Source organism: Prionailurus bengalensis, chromosome C1 (genome assembly GCF_016509475.1).
Source record: "Prionailurus bengalensis isolate Pbe53 chromosome C1, Fcat_Pben_1.1_paternal_pri, whole genome shotgun sequence".
Lineage (NCBI taxonomy): Eukaryota > Metazoa > Chordata > Mammalia > Carnivora > Felidae > Prionailurus > Prionailurus bengalensis.
In genome coordinates, this window is record NC_057345.1 from 111,938,516 (window position 1) to 111,963,648 (window position 25,133).

A 25,133-nucleotide genomic window follows, 5' to 3' on the forward strand; every position below is an offset into this window, starting at 1 on the left:
AATAACAAAAACTCATGTAATAAAAAATGACTCAGTTTTGGGGAAGTAAAACAAAATGTCACTGGAAGAGGACAACCAATTTAAACAGGACTTTCTCACTTCTTTACTAAGACTGGAATTTGTAATCCAACTTTAATATCATAAGCTCAAATATCTCTGCTTTAAAACCATTTTCACACACAGAGAAGGAGAGAGAGATTACAAAATTACATTTTGTAATTGTATGACATGCAGGGTGCTTCAAAATGTTTAAAAAGGATGCAACTTTAGGTGTTGAATTTATTGATGCAAAGGGGCTGACAGAACAGCTGGTCTACGAAACCAGCCTACAGATACAAAGAGGATGGGCATTTTTGGAGAGCTGGAAGCTAATCCCTATAAGTCTAAAAACCTGCTGTTGTTAGTAAGATCTAAAGTATTCCATGCTCAAATAATTTCGTTGAGAGGATCGGTACCTTGATGCCATCACACTGGACTGACAGCACGCATTAGTGTAACGTGGGCTTAATAAATGCAGCACTACAAGTCAAAGCATATGATGTTTGGCCATACCTAGTTAGACCACTACATAAAAGAAGGGTTTCCTAAAGGCTGCCGCAAGAAAACAGAAAGAGGTAGAAATATCCACTGCATCATAGGACAGAAATATCATTGCTATTTTTAGTTAAATATTGGTAATATGTTTAATTAGTCCTACTGTACTTACATTCTCCTCTTAAAAAGTCTTACATGCATGTATCTTTTTTTTTTTAATACTTTATTTTTGTCGAGTAGTTTTAGGTTCATAGCAAAATTGAAGGGAAAGTACAGAGATTTCCCATATACCCCCCCCAACTCTCCACCCCCACTGCATAGCCTTCCTGCCCCCCCATCACCATCTCCACCAGAGTGTACATTTGTTAAACTAACGAACCTACCTTAACACATCATAATCAGCCAAAGTCCTTAGTTTACATTTGTGTTTCCTCTTGATGTGGTACATTCTAGGGGTTTGGACAAATGCATAATGACATGTGTCCATCGTTATAGTATCACACATGGTATTTCCACTGCCTGAAAATCATCTCTGCTTCATCTATTTCTCCCTGCCCCGCCCCCCACCCCACCCCCAACTCCTGGCAGGCGTTTTTTACTGTCTCCATACTTCTGCCTTTTATAAATTATCATAGAAGAATGCCCTGGAATCGTACCATATGCAGCCTTTTACATGTATGTATCTTAATACAAATTTTAAGTATCCAATAATGAGTTAAAATAAATTGCTGTATCAGAGAATAAAAACATTATATAACTATTTTTGTATCTCTCACAAAGTAGTCCTACTACTATTAATTGCCATTAATAATCCTATTGTTCTGTCTAAATAATAGCATTTATGTAACAAAAGTAAGTAATATAGGATATATCATTTCCAGTAAATACCGATTTTTCATATTTCATATTTATGATTCTAATAAATGATTTCAAATAAGCTATTTTTCATATTTCTATGTTAAAGTAATACATACACACGTATAATTATTTTTTACAGATTATCACGGGTTGAGGAGTCTGGTACGGCTGGGCCCCAACGTGGCTCTCTAAAACTGCTCACGAGAACACACATCCCACCTCCTCCTCGCCTGAGTTCCGTTTAACGCTAGGGATGCAGAGCCTACCAAGACCCGGCCGCCATCCCCAAGAGGCTCACAGTGGCGAGGAAGCCAGACCCATAACAGGCCGGCCGAGAGCCAGGCCGAAGGTGCCAGGACGGAGGTGGCCCAGGTAACTCGGCCCCAAAGAGGCCCTCTGGGAAGGCTGCCTGGAGGCGGCGGGGCCGGACCTTGGGTCGCGGGCGTGGGAGGAGCGGAGGAGCGCGGCACGCTGGCCTCTCCGGGCGGGAGGGCGGCCCGAACGGACTCGCGCGGCAGGGTCTCCCTCCCCGCCCTGCCATCCCCCGGCGCCCCGGGTCCCTCGGGCCATCCTTTGCCGGGCTCCGCGCGGGTCGGAAGCCAAAGCCGGAAGGGCCGTCCTGCGGCGGGGCGTCCTCTCCCGTCGCCAGCGCGGCCGCCGACCTCGTCGCCAGCAAGCCCGGGGCCCCGCCGCCCTCCCGCTGAGTCAGCCGGTGAGTCAGCGCCCCCTGACCGCGCCGCGTCTGGGCCGGGGTGAGGGCCGCAGGGCGGGGGCGGGGAGGGGAGGGAGGTAGAGAGGAGGCGGGAAGTAGGGCGGCGGGGAGGGAGGGAGGGAGGGAGGGGGGAGGAGGGCGGCGGGGAGGGAGGGAGGGAGGGGGGAGGAAGGTGGCGGGAGGGGAAGGGGGGAGAGGGAGGGAGGGGAAGGGAGGAGAAGAGGATGGGGAGGAGGAAGGAGGGGGAAAGGGTGGAGGGAAGGAGGAAAGGAGGGAGAGAGGGAAGGGAGGAAGGGCAATGTCCAAAGCAAGGGTTCGCCACCTTTGGCCTGCCGGCCAAATCTGGCCTGCCTTGTTCTCGTTCAGCTCAGGAACCAAGAATGGATTGTACATTTTGTTATTGTTGAAAAATACCACCAGATTAGTATTTTGTAACAAGTGAAAATTATATAAAATTCAAATGTCAAATTTCAGCGTCCATGAAAAGTTGTACTGGAACAGCAACGCTCATGTGTTACATCTGTCCATGACTGCTTTCAGGACATTGGTACTGGGCAATTATGACAGACTGTATGGCCCCCAAAGCCTTAAGTGTTTACTAGGTCTACCTTTACACGCTTGCGGTCCACATTCCAGGGGTGCTCAAGGCCCTGGCTGTTAATTAAGGCAACACTGTCCTTTGAGAGCACATTCTGGGGCGGGGGTGGGGGATTCCCACCCTGGGGAGCCATTCCAGCCCTCTAAGCCTTACCCCAGTGTTTGTCCACCCAGCAGGAGAGCCTTTCACTGGCCTCAGGCCACCTTCTGTCCTCGCTGAACTTGCTGTGCCCTGGGGCAGGGGCCTCCTCCCTGCAGCCTGGGGACCCAGGATTCTTCTGTACAGTCTTTCAGAGCTCTACCCTATGTGGTGTGATGGGGTCCCCTGGGACCACACGCTTGCTTGGAGCTAAGCCTTGTGCTCCTGGTTACCCATTAACCAGCTTAGTCCTTACACAAAGTTTCAGGGAAGTCAGGCCTGCACATTTATTGCCTTGTTGCTCCCAGGAACTCTGACAAGCCCCATCACCTTCAGCCTGCGGCTGACTGTCTTGGTGATCCAGGTTCTGGCTTTAGGCCAGTTGTGGCTTAAGGCAGTGTTTTGCAATTTTTTTTTTTTTTTTTAAACCTCCGTCCTCAGTAAGAAATACATTTTACATTGCAGCAAAGTTTCACAAAAAGGTTAAGTTTCACCTATTACAGGTGATTACTCCTACCATCGTCTGTTCCTCTCTTCTGTTTTTTTTACAAATGACGATCATCATGGGGTGCCTGGGTGGCGCAGTCAGCCAAGTGTCCAACTCTTGATTTCGGCTCAGGTCATGATCATGCTGTTGGCAGGTTCAAGCCCCACATCAGGCTCTGTGCTGACAGCAAAGCCTGCTTGGGATTGTCTCCTGTCTCCCTCTCTCTCTCTCTGCCCCTCCCCTGCTTTCTCTCTTTCTCTCTCAAAAATAAATAAACATTTAAATAATAAATTAAAAAATAAAAACGAGCATGAAACACTAAACTGATTTTATGACTCACTCATAGGGTGCAAGCTGCAATACGAAAGACGTGTTTGATGGTATCCAGACATAGCTGTCTTTTCTCTTTTTCAGCACAAAGCACAGCAGCAGAAAAGGCCTCCTTCACCTGTTGGCAGAGGCTTCCTGGCTCTCAGTCTTCATGACTCCCCTAGATGCCCTTGACCTAAGAGAGAGCTCTCAACTTCCATTTATTGAACAATAAATACACATATCTGTTTGTTTCTACCTGACGTGCATTTACCTGGGGGTGGGAGAGGAGGGGAGGAATGGGGACAAGGACTTGCTCTTCACTCTACCTAAGTGCTGTTTGAATTCTGTCACATACGTATTAATTTAAATTTTTTATTTAAAATCATTTCAAGTTGGGGCACCTGGGTGGCTCAGTCAGTTAAGCCGCGGCTCTTAATTTTGGCTTAGAAATGTCACGTTTTCAGATCAAGCCCCTTGTGTCGGGCTGTGTGCTGATAGGGGAGCCTGCTTGGGATTCTCTCTGTCCCTCCCCTACTCTTGACCAAGGGCTCTTGAGCAAGTGGGGTCTTTCTCTCTCTCTCAAAATAAACAAAAAGAAAATAAAACTACATTAAAAAAAAATAAAAACATTTCAAAATAAAAATAAAAACATTTCAAGCCTACAAAAAGGTGTCCGGAACACATGTAACAGTGCTGTACTCACCACCAAGTTCATGCATTCTGTCTTCCTCTCACTCCATCCTCCCCCCCCCCCACCCCCCCCCACCCCCACCTGAGGAGGGTGACCTGAGGAGGGTAACCTCCTCAGGTCACCCTCAGCATTCCACCCCCCCACCCCCCCCAACCCCCCCAGTGAAGGAAGCCTCAGAATACTTAACATTCCCAGCAGTGGGCAGTGCTGACAACTGATCATGTCAGAAGTTTAGTTGGAAGTTATTTGCAATCCTGTAGTCTGTCCCCTCTTGACAGTGGCTACCAGCATGCAGTCTTTTCTATTTTGAAAATTTAGACTTACAAAAAAAAGTTGCCAGTATAGCACCCTTTGCTCAGACTGCCCTCATGTTAACGTCTCATCTAACCACAGTGGAAGGACCAGAGCCAGGGGGTTAATGGTGATCTAATACTAGGAATTCATCTACTAATCTGACTTGAATTTTGCCAAGTGTCCCATGAGCATCCCGTTTCTAGTCCAGGATCCCATTCAGAATCCCACATGGCATATAGCAGTCCTGTCACCTTCATCTTCAATCTGGAATAGTTCCTCAATCTTTCCTTGCCACTGCAACACTCTGGCGGGTTATTTTGTAGGACAAACCTCACTGTTTTCTCCTTACTAGACTGAAGTTAAGCATTTTTAGGAAAAAATACCGCAGAAGTGATGTACCCTTCTCAGGATGCCATATCTGCTGGTGTTGATGTGTCTAATTACTGGTCATAATAATTTTGATCATTTGGTAAAACTGGTGTCTTCCTGAGGTTTCTCTGTTACAAAGTTACTGTTTTCCTTTGTAATTAATCAACATCCTGGGGGGAGATACTCTATGAGCATATAAATACCCTGTCCTCTTCATCCTTTTTCTTTTTTTTTTATAAATTTTTTTTAACGTTTATTTATTTTTGAGACAGAGAGACAGAGCGTGAACGGGGGAGGGTCAGAGAGAGGGAGACACAGAATCTGAAACAGGCTCCAGGCTCTGAGTGGTCAGCACAGAGCCCGACGCGGGGCTCGAACTCACGGACCGTGAGATCATGACCTGAGCTGAAGTCGGACGCTTAACCGACTGAGCCACCCAGGCGCCCCACTTCATCCTTTTTCCTACTAACTTTAGTATCCCCTGATTCTTGTTTGCAGTGGCTATTACTGTGGTTTTTACCAAATAGTGATTTTTCTATTTCCACTGTTCTTTCTACATTTATTAATGGGAATTCTGCTGTAAAAAGGAACTGTAGCTTTCCCCCATTTATGTAGTCCATTATTATTTTTTTTTTTAATTGCAAGCCAAACTGTATCCAGCTTTATTAAAGACACCTTTCATAAACAACCATGGTATTTCAGGCAGGACGTGGGGAGACAGTCATTAACAGCATACAACATTCAGACTCCCTTCTTCAATGGACTACCCAAATCAGAACGCCTCTCTGCAACCCTGTGAAGTCTTCATCTGGTGCTCTGAACATCAGAGTGAGGGCTGACATTTCACATCTAGCATGTTGTTTAACAACTTTTCACAAGCCGACCCCGACTTTCAGGAAATGAAATGAAAATGACAGAATTATCAATCTTAAGACCCACAAACTAAAAAAGGAACTCTTTTAATGGATACCATCTCCATGGTAATACTGGAAAGTCCAGATTGCCTGACACACTGGGAACCATTGCTTGGGGTCCCATTGAAGTTGAAGGTGGAGAGGGGGAAGAGGGCATAAAAAATGAATTTTATTTATTTAAAAAATTTTTTTTTCAACGTTTATTTATTTTTGGGACAGAGAGAGACAGAGCATGAACGGGGGAGGGGCCGAGAGAGAGGGAGACACAGAATCGGAAACAGGCTCCAGGCTCTGAGCCATCAGCCCAGAGCCCGACGCGGGGCTCGAACTCACGGACCGCGAGATCGTGACCTGGCTGAAGTCGGACGCTCAACCGACTGCGCCACCCAGGCACCCCTGAATTTTAGTTTTTCCACACCACAAGGCATCTGTGCCAAGGTGGCTTACATGTGTCAACATCAAGGAATCCCTCCTCCCGGGAACCAAGAGGAAGTTTCTCAAAACTAAAAGGGAAAAGTGTTTTTCTTCCTGTATCAATCTAATTTTGGAGGTATTTATTAGTGACATAAGCCTTTCCCCCAAAACAACAATGACGTGTTCTGTGTGCTAACAACATAGCTTTAAAAAAAATAAGCAAAATTCTGCATTTTTATAAAACTTGGTGAAAAATAGTATTTCAAACTATAGTCGCCAGAAGTACACAGTAATAAAAAATGCACACACGTCACTTGGCATCTCCTAATCCATTATTTTTATAGCTTTAGGGATAGTGTCTTGAATTTTCATTTCATTCTGTGGGTTATAATCCATTATTACTATTTTTCGCTCAAATTGTACCAGGTCTGGCTATAGAGAGCTCCTCTGAGTTGGCCCCTGTGTTCTTTGATCTATCTCCATCCTTCTTTGAGCACTTCCTTACTGCTTGGCACAACATGTTCCAGGCTCATTGGGGACTTTTCCTGCCATAGCCCTAGAATCTCTAGGAGCCCCGGTTTGTTACACTGAAGAATGGTATTCAGAAAGCAGGATCTAGGCACAAATCAGATTTAACTTGGTTAAATGAAAATGCAAACCTGAACTGGCCTTTGGAACAGCTTCAGAAGGAGAGGGCAAACCGTGCAGGGTCGAGGGGAGAAGGGGGGACACAAACACATACTGAGGTTGAGAGAGAGCCCAGAGCAGAGTCAGCCAAGGCAGGGAGCTCAATCCTTGGCTGGGAGCACCTGTGGGAAGCATGGCCTCGATGCAAATAAAAGGAAGGATTCAGAAGGACACCATCAACAAAACAAGAAAAGGCAACCTGCTGAATGGGAGAAGATAGTTGCAAATGATATATCCGATAAAGGATTAATATTCAAAGTATATGAGGAACTTATATAACCCAACACCAAAAACCTAAATCATCTGATTAGAAATATACAGAGAACCTGAACAGACATTTCTCCAAAGAAAAATACAGATGACTAACAGACACATGAAAAAGTGTTCAACATCACTCATTATCAGGGAAATGCAAATCAAAACCACAGTGAGCTATCACCGCCTTTCTGAGGCTAAAATCAAAAACACAAGAGACAACAAGTGTTGGCAAAGATGTGGAGAAAAAGGAAGCCTCATGCACGGTTGGTGGAAAGGAAATTGGTGCAGCCGTTGTGGAAAATAGTGTGGAGTTTCCTCAAAAAACTAAAATAGGATTACCAGGGGCATCTGGGTGGCTCAGTCTGTTAAGTGTCTGATTCTTGGTTTCAGCTCGGGCCATAATCTTACATTTCGTGGATTCAAGCCCTCCATCGGGCTCTGTACTGTGAGTGTAGAGCCTGCTTGGGATTCTCTCTCTCCCTCTTCCTCACTCTGTCTCTCTCAAAATGAATAAACTTAAAAAAAATTTTTTTTAAATAGGATTATCATATGCTCCAGTATTTCCACTACTGGGTATTTACCCAAAGAAAACGAAAACACTAATTCAAAAAGATACATGCATCCCTATGTTTATTGTAGCATTATTTACAATAGCCAAGATATGGAAGCATCCCAAGTGTCCATGGATAGATGAATGGATAAAGAAGATGGGGTATATACACAATGGAATATTAGTCAGCCATAAAAAAGAATGAAATCTTGCCATTTGCAACAACATGGATGGATCTAAAGGGTATTATGCCAAGTGAAGGAAGTCAGAGAAAGACAAATAAGATAGATTTTACTTATGTGTGGAATCTAAAAAAACAAACCAAAATACAGGGAACAACTTTATGGTTGCTGGGGGTGGGGTGGGCAAAATGGGTGAAGAGGAGTGGGAGATACAGACTTCCACTTATGAAATGAATAAGTCATGGGAATAACAGGTACAGCGTAGAGAATATCCTCAATGGTCCTGTAACGGTGTGCATGGTGATGGATGGCAGCTACACTTGTGAGCATACATGGGGACTTACAGAATCACCATGTTGTACATCTGAAACTAAAGTAACATGTGTATCAACTACATGCCAATTAAAAACAAGGAACACTGAGTTCCAGGCAGAGCTTGTACACCTGGGGCCTGGAGTTGGGAGGGAGAGGATGACTTTTATTTTCTCCCTTGCATCAGTACTCTTATGAATTTTTTAAAAAGTAGTATAGAAAAGACCTACTTTCCATTTTTTTTTCTTTACCAGAGGCTATATGCATCTATTTTCTCACATTGAAGAACAATGCAGGGGATGTGGTTGGACCGTTGCAGTGGGGTTCACCCAGCCGCAAATGGGTCTTTGCGGGGGGGCCAGCTGCGTTGGCGGTCCCAAATCCTTGGGGCTCAGAGGGAGTGCGGATTATTTTTTTAAGTTTATTTACTTATTTTGAGAGAAAAGGCATGCCCATGTTTGGGAGGGGCAGAGAGAGACAGAGAGAGAGGGGGTGGGGGAGAGAATCACAAGCAGGCTCCACACTGTCAGCGCAGAGCCCAATGTAGGACTTGAACCCTACGAACTGTGAGGCCATGATCTGAGCTGAAATCAAGAGTCAGATGCTTAACTGCTTAACCGACTGAGCCACCGGGGCACTGTGGGAGTGTGGCTTTTAAACTCTGTTGCATGTTACCCACTATAAGAAGTACAGTTTACAACATGTCCTAACATATAGACACATATGCAACCTGAAATTTCATGACGCAATATCCATTCCTTGTTATGGATGACGCAAGCTGCTTTCAATTCCTTGCAGGTTATTTCCCGCTAGTTTGATTTCACAACGTACTAAAGAATGGATTGGGACCTGCAGTTTGAAAACCACCCCTCCAGGCCAACCTCTTATCATGTAAATGGGGAAACTGGGCCCTAAGAAGGGAACTGAGTGCCCCAAATGCTATGGCTTTTCAAGATGAACTTTTTACTTATGACATTTACTTATGACTTGTCACACAACACTACATTTTTATAGCTATTGAGGAAAACAGGTCTGAGTAATGAGAGCAGATTTTTTAAGTGTCAAGAGCTGGATGAAATTAGACTAAGGGTCTTGAACCAGAGACTTCCTGCCCTTATTCAATAGCCCCCAATTCCTAACGTTGGAGACCATAGGCTCTTTGCAATAAAATAAATGTTTTGTCCTTCATCAGTCCATTCACCACTGACTCAGCAAAAGCTCTGAGAAGGTAGTAGGCAGAGGCGGGCATGCAAGATGAAGGTGTGAGTGCCTTGTGCTCAGGGTGCTCTCAGTTTCGCTGGGCGGCAGATAGACGAACAGCCCAGCTGAGCAGACAGAGAGGACCTTGCAGTAAGAAGTGTACCCGGTGTGGGTGGGGCTACTGAGGACAGCATGGGAGCTGTCAGTCTGGTTGGAGGGGGTTGTGACCTAGGAGAGTCACCTTCCTAGGCCTCAGCATCCTCCCCTGTATGGGGAAGGCACGACCTGCATCACCTGCATCGGCGAGCTGTAGTGGGCCCTGGGAGCTCCCAGCACGGGCAGGCCAGGAGGGCCTTAGCAGAGCATGGCAGGGAGGCTGGCAGAATGAGTAGGAGGAGGGGAGAAGGCACTCTTTGGTGGACCCACAGGCCTGAGAGGACCTGCCATGACCCCGAGGTGGGGCAGGTTGAGGATATGGGGCCTGGAGTGCAGGGTGTGACGGGAATGACGAGGAGGGGCCCCATGATGGAGGCTTTTTCTGTCTGCCACCCATTGGAGTCAAAATTTCATCCTATGGCCAACAGGGGCCAGGGATGTGCTCTGAGAAGCGGTATTTGTATGGCGAGATTTGTATCCTTTACACTGACTCCTGTAACCATAGGAGACTGGTGGTGCTTGGAAGATCCTGTAACCACAGAATCTGACACTGTGGTGCTTGGAAGACACGCTGTGAGGTGACCCAGGTATAGAAAAGGGAAGCTGCAGTTTCTATTGCACTGCTGACAGCAAGAGCAGGTGGGCCGAGGCACGAAGGTGGCTTTGTACCCCCCCACACCCACTTGGGGTGCAGGGACTGTGGGCGCTTTTCTTTTTTTTTAAATTTTTTTTTCAACGTTTATTTATTTTTGGGACAGAAAGAGACAGAGCATGAACAGGGGAGGGGCAGAGAGAGAGGGAGACACAGAATCGGAAACAGGCTCCAGGCTCTGAGTCATCAGCCCAGAGCCTGACGCGGGGCTCGAACTCCTGGACCACGAGATCATGACCTGGCTGAAGTCGGATGCTTAACCGACTGCGCCACCCAGGCACCCCTGTGGGCGCTTTTCTAACTAAAGACATGGCCCTGACATCAGAGAGAGTTCTCCAACCCTCTGTGCTGAGAAACTGCCCTGGAGAATCTCACTGGCCTGAGCCTGGGAACTAAGTCCCTGACACTGTCAAGGCACTTGAGCACAACGTGAGGTGCCACAGTGAAAAGACATATAGCACACTGAACTGCACACACCTGGGTTCGAATTCCACCTCCCCCATGTACAAATTAAGTGACTTTAGGAAAGTTGGTTAACTTTGCCCTGGACTACATATAGTTTCCTCATTGTCCAGTGGAGAGAGGACATAAGTGTGGATGAGTTAACGTGTTTGAAATCTGTTGTAAATCCCCAATGAGCAGTCACTCTTTTTTTTTTAAGTTTATTTTGAGAGCGCGAGCACACACACATACATGCGTGTGGGGGGGAGGGGCAGACAGCAAGAGAAAGAATCCCAAGTAGGCTCCACACTGTCAGCACAGACCCCGACACGGGGCTCGAACTCATGAACTGTGAGATCATGCCCTGAACTGAAACCAAGAGTTGGACACTCAACCAGCTGAGCCCTCCAGGTGCCCCAGAAGTCACTCTTAATGTCTCCTTTTACTTTTTAAATTTGTGTTAGAGAGAGAGAGGGCAAGCAGGAGAGGGGGAGAGGGACACAGAGAGAGAGAATCTTAAGCAGGCTCCACGCTCAGTGCGTGGAGCCCAATGCAGGGCTCAATCCCACGACCCTGGGATCATGACCTAAACAGAAATCAAGAGTCAGATGCTCAACCAATTGAGCCACCCAGGGGCCCCTCATAATCTCCTTTTAAAGATGAAGAGGTTGAGGTGGGAAGAGTTAAGTGACTTGCCCAAGCATACCCAGCTAGCGGAACCAGGAGCCCCGTGGTGGTCTGGCTGCTGCCCACATTCCTTTGAGGAGCTGGTGCTGCTCCAAGCTTTGATTCCACAGCAAGCAGAGCCCTGCCACCTGCACCCAGCCTGAAACCACGTTGCCTGTTAACCTAGTCCTAGGGGCCAGAGCACGGAGAGATGAGTCACTGCAAGCAGCTCCAACAAAGAGACCCCCTCTTCCCTAGCCAGCACACGGGCTGAGCCCTGGTTGCCAAGCAACAAGACATAACATATCTAAATACAACTAGGTCTCTTGCTGTAACAGTGAGGCCTGTTTCTTGCTTCTCCCTTTCACCCCTCCGTCTTCCTTCCAGTGTCTCCTGGGGCAGTAGGTTTGGTCCTCACGCTAACAGCTTCCAGACCAGAGTGAACGTGGACTGCAGAGTGGATTCCTAGGGGTGGATGCTCTGCCTGGGCGATGAATGGGACAAGGCTGTGCAAGGCAGGGGGGAGGGAGGTGCAGAAGGTGTGGGCGGTGGCAGCAGACAGGATGGGCTTTTACCATTCCAGCCAGGTAAGGGCGGTGGTGGTGCCAGGACATGACTTCCTGACACCGAACCAGGAGGATGGCAGAGGGAGGCTCCTCAGATGGGGGTGCGTGTCCATTTCCTTGGGGCTTCAGCTGTTCCAGGGCCCCCAGGGTGGTGACAGCCTCCTGTGTGGGTCTCGTGGCATCTCTTCTCGAACCTGTGCTTTTTTAATTCCATCTGGTTACTCGGTTTAGCTGCAGAATGTCTTGAGAGGGTGGCTCCCCTGGGAGGGCCTCTTGCCTACACACTGGCCTTGCTTATGCCAAAGACTGTGGACAGGGTAATAGTTATAATTTTAGGACTCCTCTTGTGGTCAGGCAATGAACTTGGTCTTTGCGTATATATCATCCTATTAACCCTTACAATGACAATGTAATGTATTATTTTTTATCAGTTTTATTAGGTTTGATTTACACACAATAAAAGACACCAATTTTACCTGTACAATTTGGTGAGTTCTGACTAAAGTATAACAATGTTGTAACCAACATCACAGTGTTCACCACAGAACATTTCTGTCACCACTCTGCAGCCAATCTTCTACCCTTGACCTCTGGCAACCACTGACCACTATAGTCTTACCTTTCCTAGACTTTATTTCATTCATTCATTCATTCATTCATTCATTATTTGAGGGGGGGAGGAATGGGGGGGGAGGGACAGGGAGGGAGAGGTAGAGAAAGAGAGGGAAAAAGGGGGAGAGGGAGGGAGAGGGAGAGGAGAAGGGGGAGGGAGAAGGGGAGGGAGAATCTTAAGCAGTCTTCATGCTCTGCATGGAGACCGAGTCAGGGCTTGATCCCAGGACCCTGAGATCATGACCTGAGCCAAAATCAAGAGTCAGATGTTCAACCAACTGAACCAGCAGACTCCCCTCTTAGACTTTCATTTACACGGAATAACAGAACATGTAGTCCTTTGGTGACAGCCTTCTTTCACTTAGCATAATGCTTTTGAAACATTATCATTGTTCTGCTAACCAGTTAATGAATATTTGGGCTGTTTCCATTTTGGAGCTATTATGAAAAAAGCAGTAATGAACATATATGTACAAGACTTTGTGTGGACATGTGTGTTCATTTCTCCAGGAATGGAACTGCTGGTTCATTAAACAGATGAAAGATTGAAGCTCAGAGGGGTTAAGAAACTTGTTTGAGCTCATGCACCTTGGCAGAAATTCACAGCCAACGGCAGGTGGTCGCCCATAGGAAATATGTTTTGTTTTTTAATTTTTATATTTTAATTTTTTATTTTTTAGTTGAAAGTTCTTTGGCCAGTAATTACTGTAGTAGTGTGTATCTGGGCTGGATCCAGGTGTATTCAGGCTCCTGGCATAGGTAGACAGACACTAAGCACAAGTTGCTGAGTACACAGGGGCGTAGGTCACTCTCAGAAAGCATTAGCAGGTGACTTCCAGAAGCCTAAGTGGCAGGGTTGCAGGGTTTTTGTTTTGTAAAGATGTTTGCCAGGCTTCTCCACTGTAAAATTACTATTTTCTCTTTCTAATTAATTACTCGAGAGGGGAGACTTTGAGAGGAAGCATCCTGCTCTTCATCAAGCTTTCATCCACTGGTCTGAATATCCATTATGAATTTCCTGACTCCACCATTCCTTTTACATTTGTCATTGGCATTTTCCTATTAGGGAGAGCTTTCCCTTCTTCCCCATTTATGTTTATATCAGTATGCCTCGTGGATTATTTTATTATATGGGAGATAATCCATAATTATCACTGTTTTAATGTTTAACATGTCCCAGATTTGACCAAATTCAGTCTCTTGAAGCTGGCTCCTATGTCCTTTTAACACATGCACAATGTCCCAGGCTTTCGTACTTCTGTGGCAGCCCCGGTCCCTTTTAGTGGAGAATGGCATTCAGAAACCAAGAATGGGGTGCTAGAGATACTCGTTATTGCTGGGCTGTCCCACTTACAGGCCTCCTCAGGCTACAGGGTTTCAAGGCAGTGGGGCTGGGTCAAAGGCAGGGCCATGACACTGGACTTGTAAGTGAGAGCTCAGCAAAACTGGGCATCAACATCAAGGGAATCTACAGTAGGTGCCAGGATGGGGAAACCCAGCCAAGTCAACCAGTCAATCAGTTTCTCTGCTCAGAAATATGTCTATAAATTTCATAAATTTAAAAACCTCTGGGGCAGGGGGAGGTAACACCTTTCAGCTTTTCTTCCTTTGGTGTGAATAACTTCCAGGGCAGAGAACACGAGAAGCTGGTTCTTAAGGAAGGTGGTGGAGGGTCAGGGAGAATGAGGGCAGGCATGGCAGGGGAAGAGTCTAGGGACTCCGGATGGTACACTGTGTCTCCAGTGGTGACAGAAAATTGCCCAAGTTCTCCTGCCACAAACCCTGTGCTATGCCCAAGGCTGATGGACCAGCTGGCTCACAAGAATCTGAGCCTTGAGTGAACTCCAGAATTAGAGGTGGGGGCTCATAACGTGGGACCACCATCTCAGAATTGGTCTCCCTGAAAATAACTACCTTCTGGTTGTTTTGGGGTACCCTCCATTCTGAAGTGGCTGCTGGTCTTACTGGGCAGGTGCGGTGCTAGGCCTCTCATGGGCAGCAGGTGGGGACAAGCCTGCCTGTTTGCAGTGGCTTTCTTTTCTTTTCTTTTTTGAGAGAGAAGGAGCATGTGTGCAGGCACACAAGAGGGGTGGGGGAGCACAAGTTGGGGAGGGTCAGAGAGAGAGGGAGAGAGAATCCTAAGCAAGACCAACATGGGGCTCGATCTCACAACCATGAGGTCATAACCTGAACCAAATCTAAGAGGCAGACTCTTAACTGACCAAGCCACCCAGGTGTCCCTCCAATGGTCTCCACATGCCTTGTCCCACTGGTGTCTCTCAGAATCCTGGGGCAGGATGCTCTTTTCTGTCTTCTAGATGAGGACACTGAGCAAGCCAGGCCAAGAGGAGCAGGCATCAGTCCCTGCCAACTCTAGTATTCATAGTTTAGCCTGACCAGAGCCACCAGACCTGGCCATAGCAGGGTGGCCACTGAGGGCACAGGGAACCCCACGGAGACCGGTCTGAGCAACCTCAGCAGTCTGGAGGGGCTGAGGAGTCAGTGGCACTGCTGCCTTTCAGGATGCTGAACCTTCTCCAGTGCAGCTTCAGACAGGGTGGCCTATGGTGAAGAACCAGACCTTCAGATGAAGGACGTCAACCGTTTGAGCAGACTTGCAGGAACCAGCTGTGGAAAGAGCTATACCACACTGGACTGATGGGTGTGGTGAGCCAGAAGGATGAAGGTGACTAACTCCTCACCGGTGTCTGCCGGTGAGTACCTGGGGGAGGGGCAGGTCCTGGAAACCAGTTCTGAGAGCAGACTGGGAAGGCCTGGAGGGAAGGAAGCCAGTGGTGTCACCACTGGTCAGGCTGAACCTGGAGGGCAGAGCCCCAGTGCTGGGAGGGGCAGCTGAAGGAAAGGCAGGGAGTGGTGCCCTGTGGCATTAGGCAATCAGGGAGGGGCTCTGGGACCTGGCTTTAGGGAGGGATCCTGAGACACCAGGCACTCGGCAGGGGTGGACGCATGACCTCCACTCAGGCCTGCTCCATGAGGAGTCCCAGCAGCCTGGTGACAGCAATCCCACCTTTCTTTGCTACTTTTTCCTTATATGCAGATGAGAATAATAATTCTGCTGACCTGTCTTTCTCAGGATGTTTGTGAAAAACACCTAATAAAATATGGTGCAGAGAGACAAGGAAAAAGAGGAATGGGAAGAGAAGAAAATATAAACAGGATAAAGGGAAGAAACAAGACACAAAGATCAGAAGCAAAGGTTGACCATTAGGGGGTGCTGCAGGGGTAGAGGTCACCAGGAGGCCCCAAGCAAAAGGTCAACTTCTAAAAAACTGATTATTGTCAACAATTTGATATTTTAAAGGTGTATCTTTACTATAGTCTTAGAACGCACTAATTTAGTAAACCCATGTGATTTAAACATCTCTTGGTCCTTTTCCAAAACAGGAAGTTCTCCCCCAATGGCAACCCATAATTTCCCCATATCATGGAAAGTGAGCTGGGACAAGGGCTAAGGGAATGTGAAAGGAATGAGTTGCACTTCTCAGATTTCCCTTAGCATCGGTATCTCATGTGATCTCTCATCCTGCCATAAACACCACGGGCAAAAAGAAATCCCTAACTGTTCTCTTGCCGCCAAGAAGCTGTCCTTAGCTCTCTATCCATTATATGAACATCTTTCACTGAAAAAAAAAAAAATTAGAGGGGTGCCTGGGTGGCTCAATCGGTTAAGTGTCTGACTCTTGATTTTGGCTCAGGTCATGATCTCACAGTTTGTGAGACTGAGCCCCATGTCCAGCTCTGTGCTGATGGCACGGAGCCTGCCTGGTATTCTCTCCCCCATCTCTCTCTGCCCCTCCCCCGGTCATGCTCCCTCACGCTCTCTCTCTCTCTCTCTCTCTCTCTCTCTCTCTCTCTCGGAAATAAATAAACTTAAAAAAATTAGAACAAGTTAAAATTTAAGTATACATACCAGCTATCAAATTTATGTTTGTAATTAAAGCAGAAAATAAAGTCAAACTACCATAAAATCTATCTAAAAACTTACCTAAAAACAAAAAAATACCAGCACAACAAAGATCTATGCAGGGAGGAAAGACTGAAGGAAACAGCTATAGAAGGAACAAGAGGGTTTTCTTCCTTGTGTTTTCCACATTTTCCATTAATATGTGTAACATAATGAGAAAATATATGACAAACGTAATTTTAAAGAAATATACCCAATAGCAACTGATAAAGGAAAGAATTAGGGATGACCAAGATCACAGAAAATTCAAGACCAACCTCTGTGGGAAATCTTATCATAGGACCTCTTTCCAAAGCTTTTGGAAAGCTTTTTGGGCAATCCCCAACAGCTGAAATCCCAGAAATGACTTTTCTTTGCTTGCAGAAGCACTGTGGACTTTTTATCAGGAGATTTACTTTACTAATATTACATTTTGCTTTTTGACAGAGCAAAGTGAGTGTCCACCCCAGGGGATCATGATGACAATAATAAAAATTAAAAAAAAAATAACAGACTTACCATGGATCATTTATATAGCCCACGGTCCTTCTCTTGCTCCCTAAATCCCAACTTTTCATGTGCTTCTCAGGGAAGACATGATTAGCTGCTATGCAACAGCCATCCATCCCTCAGCTCCCTGGTAACCTCTAGCCTGGGTTTGTGGCCAGACATGGTCTGGCAGTGTGCCCAGCCCTGGGGCACACCTCATGTGGGCTGTCCACATTATGGTAATGCTGACTCCTTTGCAGACACAGAAATGGAGCTGGCTCAGCTCTGGTCAATGAGATGCTCCTAGGACTAGGTTCAGCTACCAGTGACAGTGACTTACCCCTTTCTTATGTGAAAGTACAGAGTCCTGTGGTTCAGACCAGGATGGGGGTTCTGCTTCCACCAGTTCTTTGCACGGCCCCCTTGTTCTCCTTCTTCAAGATGATCTGTAAGGTATTCCAGGATGGAGAAAGGGATGAAGGCAGAGGGATCAAAGGGGTCAAAGCACTAGACTCTTGAGGAAGGGTCTCTCAAGAAGGTTCTTGGATGGACACTTCCACTGATTTCCCTTTTACTAGTATTTAGTTATATGACCACATTTAGTTGCAAGGGAGGTTGGGAAATAAACCCTTTATTATTGGGGGGGGCGTCTATTGCTCAGCTAAAATTCAATTGCCATGGAAAGAGGAGAATGAACTTGGGGGCACCATTAGCAGATTGTTAGCAAGAACAAAAGGGGTACTCTGCTGGAGGGCTGACGTGAGATTGTCCTTGATGAAGAGAATCCCAAACACATCTAGCCTCAGATTTTGGTTTCTAATGTTATTCTCCAATAGAAGGAAACAGGGCTCCTTGGAGAATGGCTGATTCTAGGACTGGGGCAAGAAACATTCAGGATGAGTCTGGCACATCTGGTAATGCCAGAAAGTTAGGAAGTACTAAAAAAGTAGGGGGGGGGGAAAAAAAAAAGAAAATCTCATAATGATGAGACCCTCAGAGGATCACAGGAACCAGTGGAAAGAGCTCCTAATGGCCAAATCTGGAACAATTTGAGCAAAAAAATAAATAATGTTATATTGGATTACAACCTAAAGTATAAAATAAACATCTGTGAGCCCATATTAATATAAATAAATGATAGAATAGGTAATAACTGAGGGAGAAGAGACACATTTTCCATGGAGAATTCCAAGGAATTTACGTAGATATTCTGCACTCTAGGAGGTGAAGCATAACTCTCCACTCCTTAGGTGGGAGCACAGTGATTTCATTTCAGAGAATACAATATAGAAGTTGGGGGGCGGGGGGGACGAATAGAGAAACCTGGAAATGAGGCTTCAAACAGGCAATCAAGGTCAACCTTAACCTTTATAAATCACGTTGATGACAGGCTGTGATGAGAAGGGCACTTTACCCCTGTGATCTTCATCCCCAAATTCAAACCTTACTTTAATCATAAGAAACACATAAGACAAACCACAGTGGAGAAATATTCTACAAAATATCTGGCCACTACTTCTCAGAACTGTGAAGGTCATCAAAAACAAGGGACATTGTAACCAAGCGGAGCCTAAGGAGACAGGAGGACTAAGTGTAACGGGGGATCCTGGATGGCATTCTGACACAGAAAAGGGACATTAGGTAAAAATTATGGAAATCTGAATAAAGTATGGATTTTAGTTAATGATAAGGTATTAATATTGGTTCCCTAATCTGAAAAATGTATCAAATATTAATAATTGGGGAAATTGGGTGGGGCATATCTGGGAGCTGTCTGTACTATCCGCTCAATCTGTCTGTAAATCTAAACCTGTTTCCAAAGTTAAAAGCTGAGAGAGAAAGAGGGAGAGAGAATATGAATCCTTTCCCTTTCCTGAGTAGGAGGCCAAGATATTTGGAGGTGAGGGAGTCATCTTATGACTGTAGACATGACAATCACAGCCATAACCAATTATGGACCACTCTATTGGGTTTTTGTTATATAAAAAAATAAACTTCACTGTTGAAGCTGTTTTGGGCCAGGTGTCTGTCTTGTTCCTTGCAGCTGAATGCATCCCAACTGACACTCCTCAGGTCACTTTCACAGCCACCGCTGTAGTTTAGACCTTTATCTCCTTACTTAGGATTGTTAGCCTGCTTAAGCACTCTTCCTTCCTCATTTGGTTGCTCTCTTCCTCCTCTGGATTTACCCACTGGCTGCATCTCTCCAAACACCCTGAGGCCAGCAATTCTTGCCCTTTCCAGGACAAGGGCTGTTCTTCCAAGCTTGTGCAGACTTGAGTCCTTCTGCCCGGAATGCCCATTCCTCCCTCCTCCATTCCAGCAAATAGCTACCCAGATGCAAGTTTCAGCTCACCGTGTGTGATGGGCAGGATTCTCCTATGTCCCTGAAGATCCACAGGTAAACATGGCCTGCGTGGTAAACATGGCCTGGTACTGTGACTATAATGAGCCGTACCCCTATGATTAGATTGATTTCTAAGAACAGATTATCTTGCAGGGCCTGACCGAATCATATGAACTTTTAAAAAGCACAGAGTTTTCTCTGGCTGGTAACAAAAGAGGAAGTCAGAGATTCAACACGTGAGGGGGATTTGATTTTCAAGAAATTCTCTGTTGCTGGTGTTGAGGATGGAGGGGTCCCATGGCAAGGAATGCTGGTGGGCTCTAGAAGCTGATAGCAGGCCCTGGATGAATGCCTGGGAGGAAATGGGGGCCTCAATCCCACAACCACAAGGAACTGACTTCTGACAACAAGAATGAAGATGGAAACAGGTCTTCCCCCAGAGCCTCCAGATAAGAACTCAGCCCAGCTGATATCCTGATTTCAGCCTCATGATACCAAACACAGAACCCAGCCATGATGCTGTGCAAACTCTGACCTAGAGAGCTGTGAACTAATAGTAAATAGGTGCCACTAAGTCTGAGGCAGTTTATTATGCAGCAGTAGAAAACGAACACACCATGCCTCTTCTCTGAAGTCTTCCCTCATTCCTTACATACACCTGTGATGTCCTCCTCTCTGCTGCTGGGGCACCTCATACACAGCTCTGCTACAGGGCAAGTCGCTAAGTATTATACTGATCCACTTAGGGGTCTGCCCTCATCACACAATTCCAGAGTTCCCAAGAAGTGGTGGAAACTACAACTTTATCACTGCAATCTCAGGCACAGAGCAGAAAGGCAAAAAATACTGATTCAACGAGGATTTCATCAAGAAAAAAAACCCCCAGGATCCCCAATTTGTAATCATATACACTAAAATTGCCAAAGGTACCAAAGATTTAATGTCTAAGCCAGAGAAAAACTCACCAATGTAAAGAGAGAATGGAGAAAAAAGGTTAATATTCATGTAGGGTGTTTCTAAGGAACCAGATGGGAATGAAGTCCCCAGGTAAGTAGGTGAGGGAAGAAGTAAGCAGAAGTATGAGGAAAAATCTCTACATTACTTAGTAAACAGGTATTTATTGAATGTCTGCTATGTGGTCAGGCCAGGAAGTGTGGAAAACAATACAGGATTTAAACCCTGCTCTCAAAAATACTGAAAGCCTCCTTTCTGTGGCATACCATGCTTAGAATGTTAGAACCAAAACGAATTTTATGCATACTTATGATTTTATGCATACTTAAGCTTAAAAATCCTCTACTTTTTTTTAATGTTTATTTTTGAGAGGGGAGGAGGCAGAGAGAGAGGGAGACACAGAATCCGAAGCAGGCTCCAGGCTCTGAGCAATCAGCACAGAGCCCGATGCAGGGCTCCAACACAGGAACCGTGAGATCATGACCTGAGCTGAAGTCTGACATTTAACTGACTGAGCCACCTAGGCGCCCCCAGAATCCTCTACTTTTTAAACAAGTGGGAGCAAATGGATTTTCTATTGAGCTCCGTAGTTTTGAGGCCTTTTGGTATTGGCCCTTCTTTGCGTTGGCTGCCTAATTCTCTGTAGGACAGACGAACCATTCATTATCAGCTTAGCCTGATAGTCATTTAGGTTGTTCGGAGGTTTTCACTATTACAAACATCTGTCCAGTAGCAACTAAGCTCCCGCGCCTTTTACATCTCTGTGAAAGGGTCTATAATGACAATTCCAGGAAGGGGACCCAGATATTTTATGACACCACACCCTCTCCCGCAGTCCCTGCCCCACGGAAGCAGGCTCCCTTGAGCAGCTAGGGCCTCCTGAGTTGGGGCAGTTGCCTACCTCTGGGCCTGGCGGGTGCAGCTCCCATCTCTCTCCGGGAGTGGAAATGTGGTCTGGAATAGGCAGGAAGGAGGTGGACTCCATAATGTACCCAGAAGCCAAGTAGATGCAGAGCGAGGTTAAAAAAAAAAAAAAAAAAAAAAAGGCACAGGAAGTTGTTAAGGGATACTTGAGAAAGAAGAGAGGGGGTGGAAAAGATGCTTTCTGGTTTAGGGTGGCGTAGGCTAAAATCAGTCGGAATACATACAGGTTATTCACTCGCGATTAATTTGTTTTATCCTGTGGGCGATGGGGAACGAGGGAAGGATTCAGTGAAACAGAGTTAGCTTTCAGATTCTGCCACTTGATCTAGGGATGAGTGTCAATTCATCTCTCTGGGTTGTTTCCACATCTGTTAAAACTGGGGAAGTAGTATTTGCTGGGCCGACCCTAGAACGGTGACAGGAACTAAACAGAGAACAGCTGTAAAACTTAAAAGGCCGATCTGCGGGGAGGGGGTGGTGGTGGTGGTGGTTTACAGTTAGCTAACAAGCCGACAGTAATATCTAAAGTGCTTCAGAAAACAATTCTGCAGTGAAGTCCGAAAATTAAGAGGCTTTTCGCCTGCAAACGACATGCCACAGACTGAGTCGGTCGCAGCCTCTCCTTGCTCTGCTGCTCAGCGCCTGGCTCAAAGCCGACGCAGGAAACCCTAGCCCGGGTTTGCTTGGAAGTCTCGGGCGCCGAGGACTCCCGGAGGCGGAGGATGACGGCGCGCGTGCGCGTGCGCGTGCGCGTGCGCGGCGCACCCCGCTCGGAGAAGGCGGCGGTGATCTAGGGGCGGGGCTGGCGCTGGGGCTGACCCGGACTGGGAATCCCCGCAATGCCTAACGGGTGGGGGCAGCGGAGCGTGCGTGGGCGCAGCCAGCCAGTGCGCAGGCGCGGGCACGCTCCCCTTGGCCTCCGCGCGGCGCTGTAGGCTGGGCGCGCGCCCGCGGCGGGTTCCGTTCCCGGCGGGCGGAGGGTTGTGCGCGCAGGAGCGAGCCGGCCGTGACGTGCGCCGCGCTACGCCCGACGTCACGGGTCCGTGTGTAGTGGCGGCCCGGCTGCCCTCAACGGCGGCGCCTGACGGAGGTGGTGCGGTCGCTGGGTGCGGCGTTCAGGGGTCGCGCGGCGTGCGGCGACAACCACGATTAGGACGACGATCGGGAGGCCGGGCACTTCCAGCCGCGGAGTCGCCGCTCCCGCCCCTTCTCCGGCCTCTGGCGGCGCCCGGCCCACGGCTTCCTCCTTTCCAGCCCAGCTTCGCGCGGGCCTCGGGGCCGCGGCGGCGAGAAGTACCTAAGGGCGCCGAGAGGCCCCGGCCGGCCGCGACGTTCCACGCGCCCGCCATCCCGCCCGGCGCGGGCTCCATGTGAAGGAGAGACTCGGCCCGCACCACACTCCTCGCGCGCCCCTCCGGCCCCCGGGGGCCCGCGGCCTCCCCCGACCGGGGGGGGGGGCGCGGTGACAGGCCGCGCGGGGGCGGAGGGGCGGGCTCGGAGGCAGCGGCGGCCCCTCCTCGGGCCTGCGGCTCCCTACGTCCCCGCGGAGCGGCCGGTACGTGCCTGTGTATGTGTGGGGCGGGGGCCGCGGGAAGGGGGCCGCAGCCCGCCTGTGAGCAGCTCCCCGGGCGGGGGGTTTCGCTGGGTGGTGGTCCCGCTCCAATTGGGCAGATCTCGGGGTCCCTGTATCCTGTCCTGGATCCCAGATCTGAGCGAAGTAGACTGCTGAGCTGGGTAGCTGTCAGACATGTACTCTGCAGGGATTTTAGAAGCAAGAGTGCATCTGGTCCCTTGGGAGAATCAGATATGTGCAGTAAGCGAAAAAGTGCTTGCCTTTGCACTGTCACATTGTGATTCTCTTTTGATTGGGGTTGATTCTTCCTTCTCGCTTTAGCTAGCACTAACTGCGCCGGGTAGTTGTCTTGCATTGTCTGACTTGGTCTTCTCAGCACAATGAGGTTGGTAGTGTCTCCCCATTTTACAGATAAAAGAATTGAGTCTCAGGGAGCTAGGGAATTTGCCCAAGGTCATGCAACTGGTAATCTGGGAAGCCTTGATTCCACTATGATGTCTTTTCCGTAGGAGTGTATTTTTGTGTCTTGAAAAAAAAAATATGTGAGGAAAATGAGAAGAGCTGGAGAGTTTCTTCCTGGGAGTAATGTAGTTTACTTGCCTCTAACGTAGGCTGTTCGATGTGTTTTGCTGCAACCTAGCCAAATCATTTTATTGCTTTTAAATAATTTTAAAAAGGCGCTGGGCACCTTCCCCTTTTTTTGCGGTAGGATTGAACAGAAAACAAATTTCACTCTTCTTAAGAGGAAATATAGTGAAGACTATTTGATACATATTAGAAGATGATAATTAAAAAAAGAAAATTGGTAACACTGCATGTTTCTTGAAAAGTTACAATGTTACTTGTGCAGTTTGTTCTTGACAAATACGGGGAACTCGCACTTGGGTTATTAGCTTGAGATTTCCTTATTGCAAAACTTGTTGCTGAATTATGTGGCAATGGCTGAACATACTTAGTAATTGGTGCAGTCTTATGCAATATTTCTGAGTTGAGTGTCAAAATTCAGTGTGTAGAATATCATAGAAACTTGTAATGGTGTGATTTTTTCCCCCTTTCCTTTGTATGTGGTGACTGATCAATGTTTATAAACTAAAAATTCTCATTTTAGCTTTGGCCTGTATTATTTCTTTGATTATGGTTGGTGAATAAGAAAAGAGCCTTTACGTTTCTCTTTACAGAGCAAATATTGATAAATTCCTTTGAGTAGTTGAAGCTTCACGCACAGTTGCGAATGTTTGAGAAATGTACTGATGCCCAATTACAGTACTCTGTAATTTTATCCAGTGTATTTTCAGTTTGAAAAAATTTGTAGTTGAATGATTTTGTATTGTCTGTAGAGAAAAAGTTAAATTATAGAGTTGACAGTGGTTGGTTCATAGATTGAATTGTTATTTGGTTAAAATATAAACTATGTTGAGTCCTGTTGAATTATGTTGAGTGTGAGATCATTATAGAATCGTTATCTAGCTGTGATATCCATGTGTCTCTTTTGAAAGACTAGTTGTTAAAGGCTTATTTTTAAAAATTGGATTACATTATGTACTCAATCTTTTAAGCAGTGGTTTAGGTGAATCTTTCATTTTTAGTTCACCTTACTGCTACCAAAGCGGTAAACTATTTAATAGTTGCTGTGTTAAACTGCAGTCATGTTTGATTCTTGACAGTTGCCACAGCTTTGATTTCAGGTTGATCTTTTCTCCCCTTCTAGAATTGGAGTTCACTGGGCTCCTCAACACACTCCCTCAACCTTTTATTATGAAAGTTTCAAGCATATGAGAAATTGCTAATCGTGAACATCCATACCATGACCCTTTAGATTCAATATTTGTTGACATCTTGCTGTATTTGCTTTATCTATAAATATGTGTGTATTATTTTTGGCTCAGCCATTTGAAACTAAGCTGTAAACATTATGGCACTTTCCCCCTAAATATGTCAGCATACATTTCCAAAGATGGACATTTCCTTACATAGCCAAAATACTATTACTGTCACTTTTTTTAGTTCATATTTTCTAATCAATAATTAGTTGATAGTTTCTTATTGGTAGTTCCTTAATGTAATCTAACATCATCCATACTTAAATCTATTTATACTGACTGGTCTTTTATGGTGTTTTACACCTAGCCACACCAAACCAAGATCCTATCAAGGTTTATTCACTGCATTTGGTTGTTAAGTCTCTTTGAGCTCTTCGAATCTAGAACAGTCTCACCTCTCCCTTTTAAAATGAGGTTGCTTTTTAAAAAGAGATCAAGCCAGTTGTCTTATAAAATGAG

At 46.6% G+C, this 25,133-nt stretch overlaps 2 protein-coding genes and 2 long non-coding RNA genes across 4 annotated transcripts in view; 2 read left to right on the forward strand and 2 right to left on the reverse strand.

The window, feature by feature from the left end:
- The first annotated feature begins 1,535 nt into the window (after window positions 1-1,535).
- Window positions 1,536-3,894, forward strand: LOC122481224. The gene is made up of 2 exons (XR_006296788.1): window positions 1,536-2,104; window positions 3,742-3,894. It is a non-coding gene; the product is annotated as an uncharacterized LOC122481224 (long non-coding RNA).
- Window positions 3,895-6,538: 2,644 nt separating this feature from the next.
- On the reverse strand, window positions 6,539-17,504 carry LOC122481225. Its single transcript, XR_006296789.1, has 2 exons — window positions 17,397-17,504; window positions 6,539-6,936 (listed from the first exon to the last, which is right to left on the reverse strand). It is a non-coding gene; the product is annotated as an uncharacterized LOC122481225 (long non-coding RNA).
- Window positions 17,505-21,949: 4,445 nt separating this feature from the next.
- On the reverse strand, window positions 21,950-23,209 carry LOC122479465 (basic proline-rich protein-like). Its single transcript, XM_043573362.1, has 2 exons — window positions 22,426-23,209; window positions 21,950-22,383 (listed from the first exon to the last, which is right to left on the reverse strand). Exons 1-2 carry the CDS (start codon window positions 23,207-23,209, stop codon window positions 21,950-21,952), a joined length of 1,218 nt encoding a protein of 405 aa, XP_043429297.1.
- Window positions 22,279-25,133, forward strand: part of MAP3K2 (mitogen-activated protein kinase kinase kinase 2) — a 103,527-nt gene continuing 100,672 nt past the window's right edge. The window contains exon 1 of the mRNA XM_043576474.1: window positions 22,279-22,836. The gene's annotated coding sequence lies outside the window, so the exon portion shown is untranslated. The remainder of the gene's footprint in view (window positions 22,837-25,133) is intronic.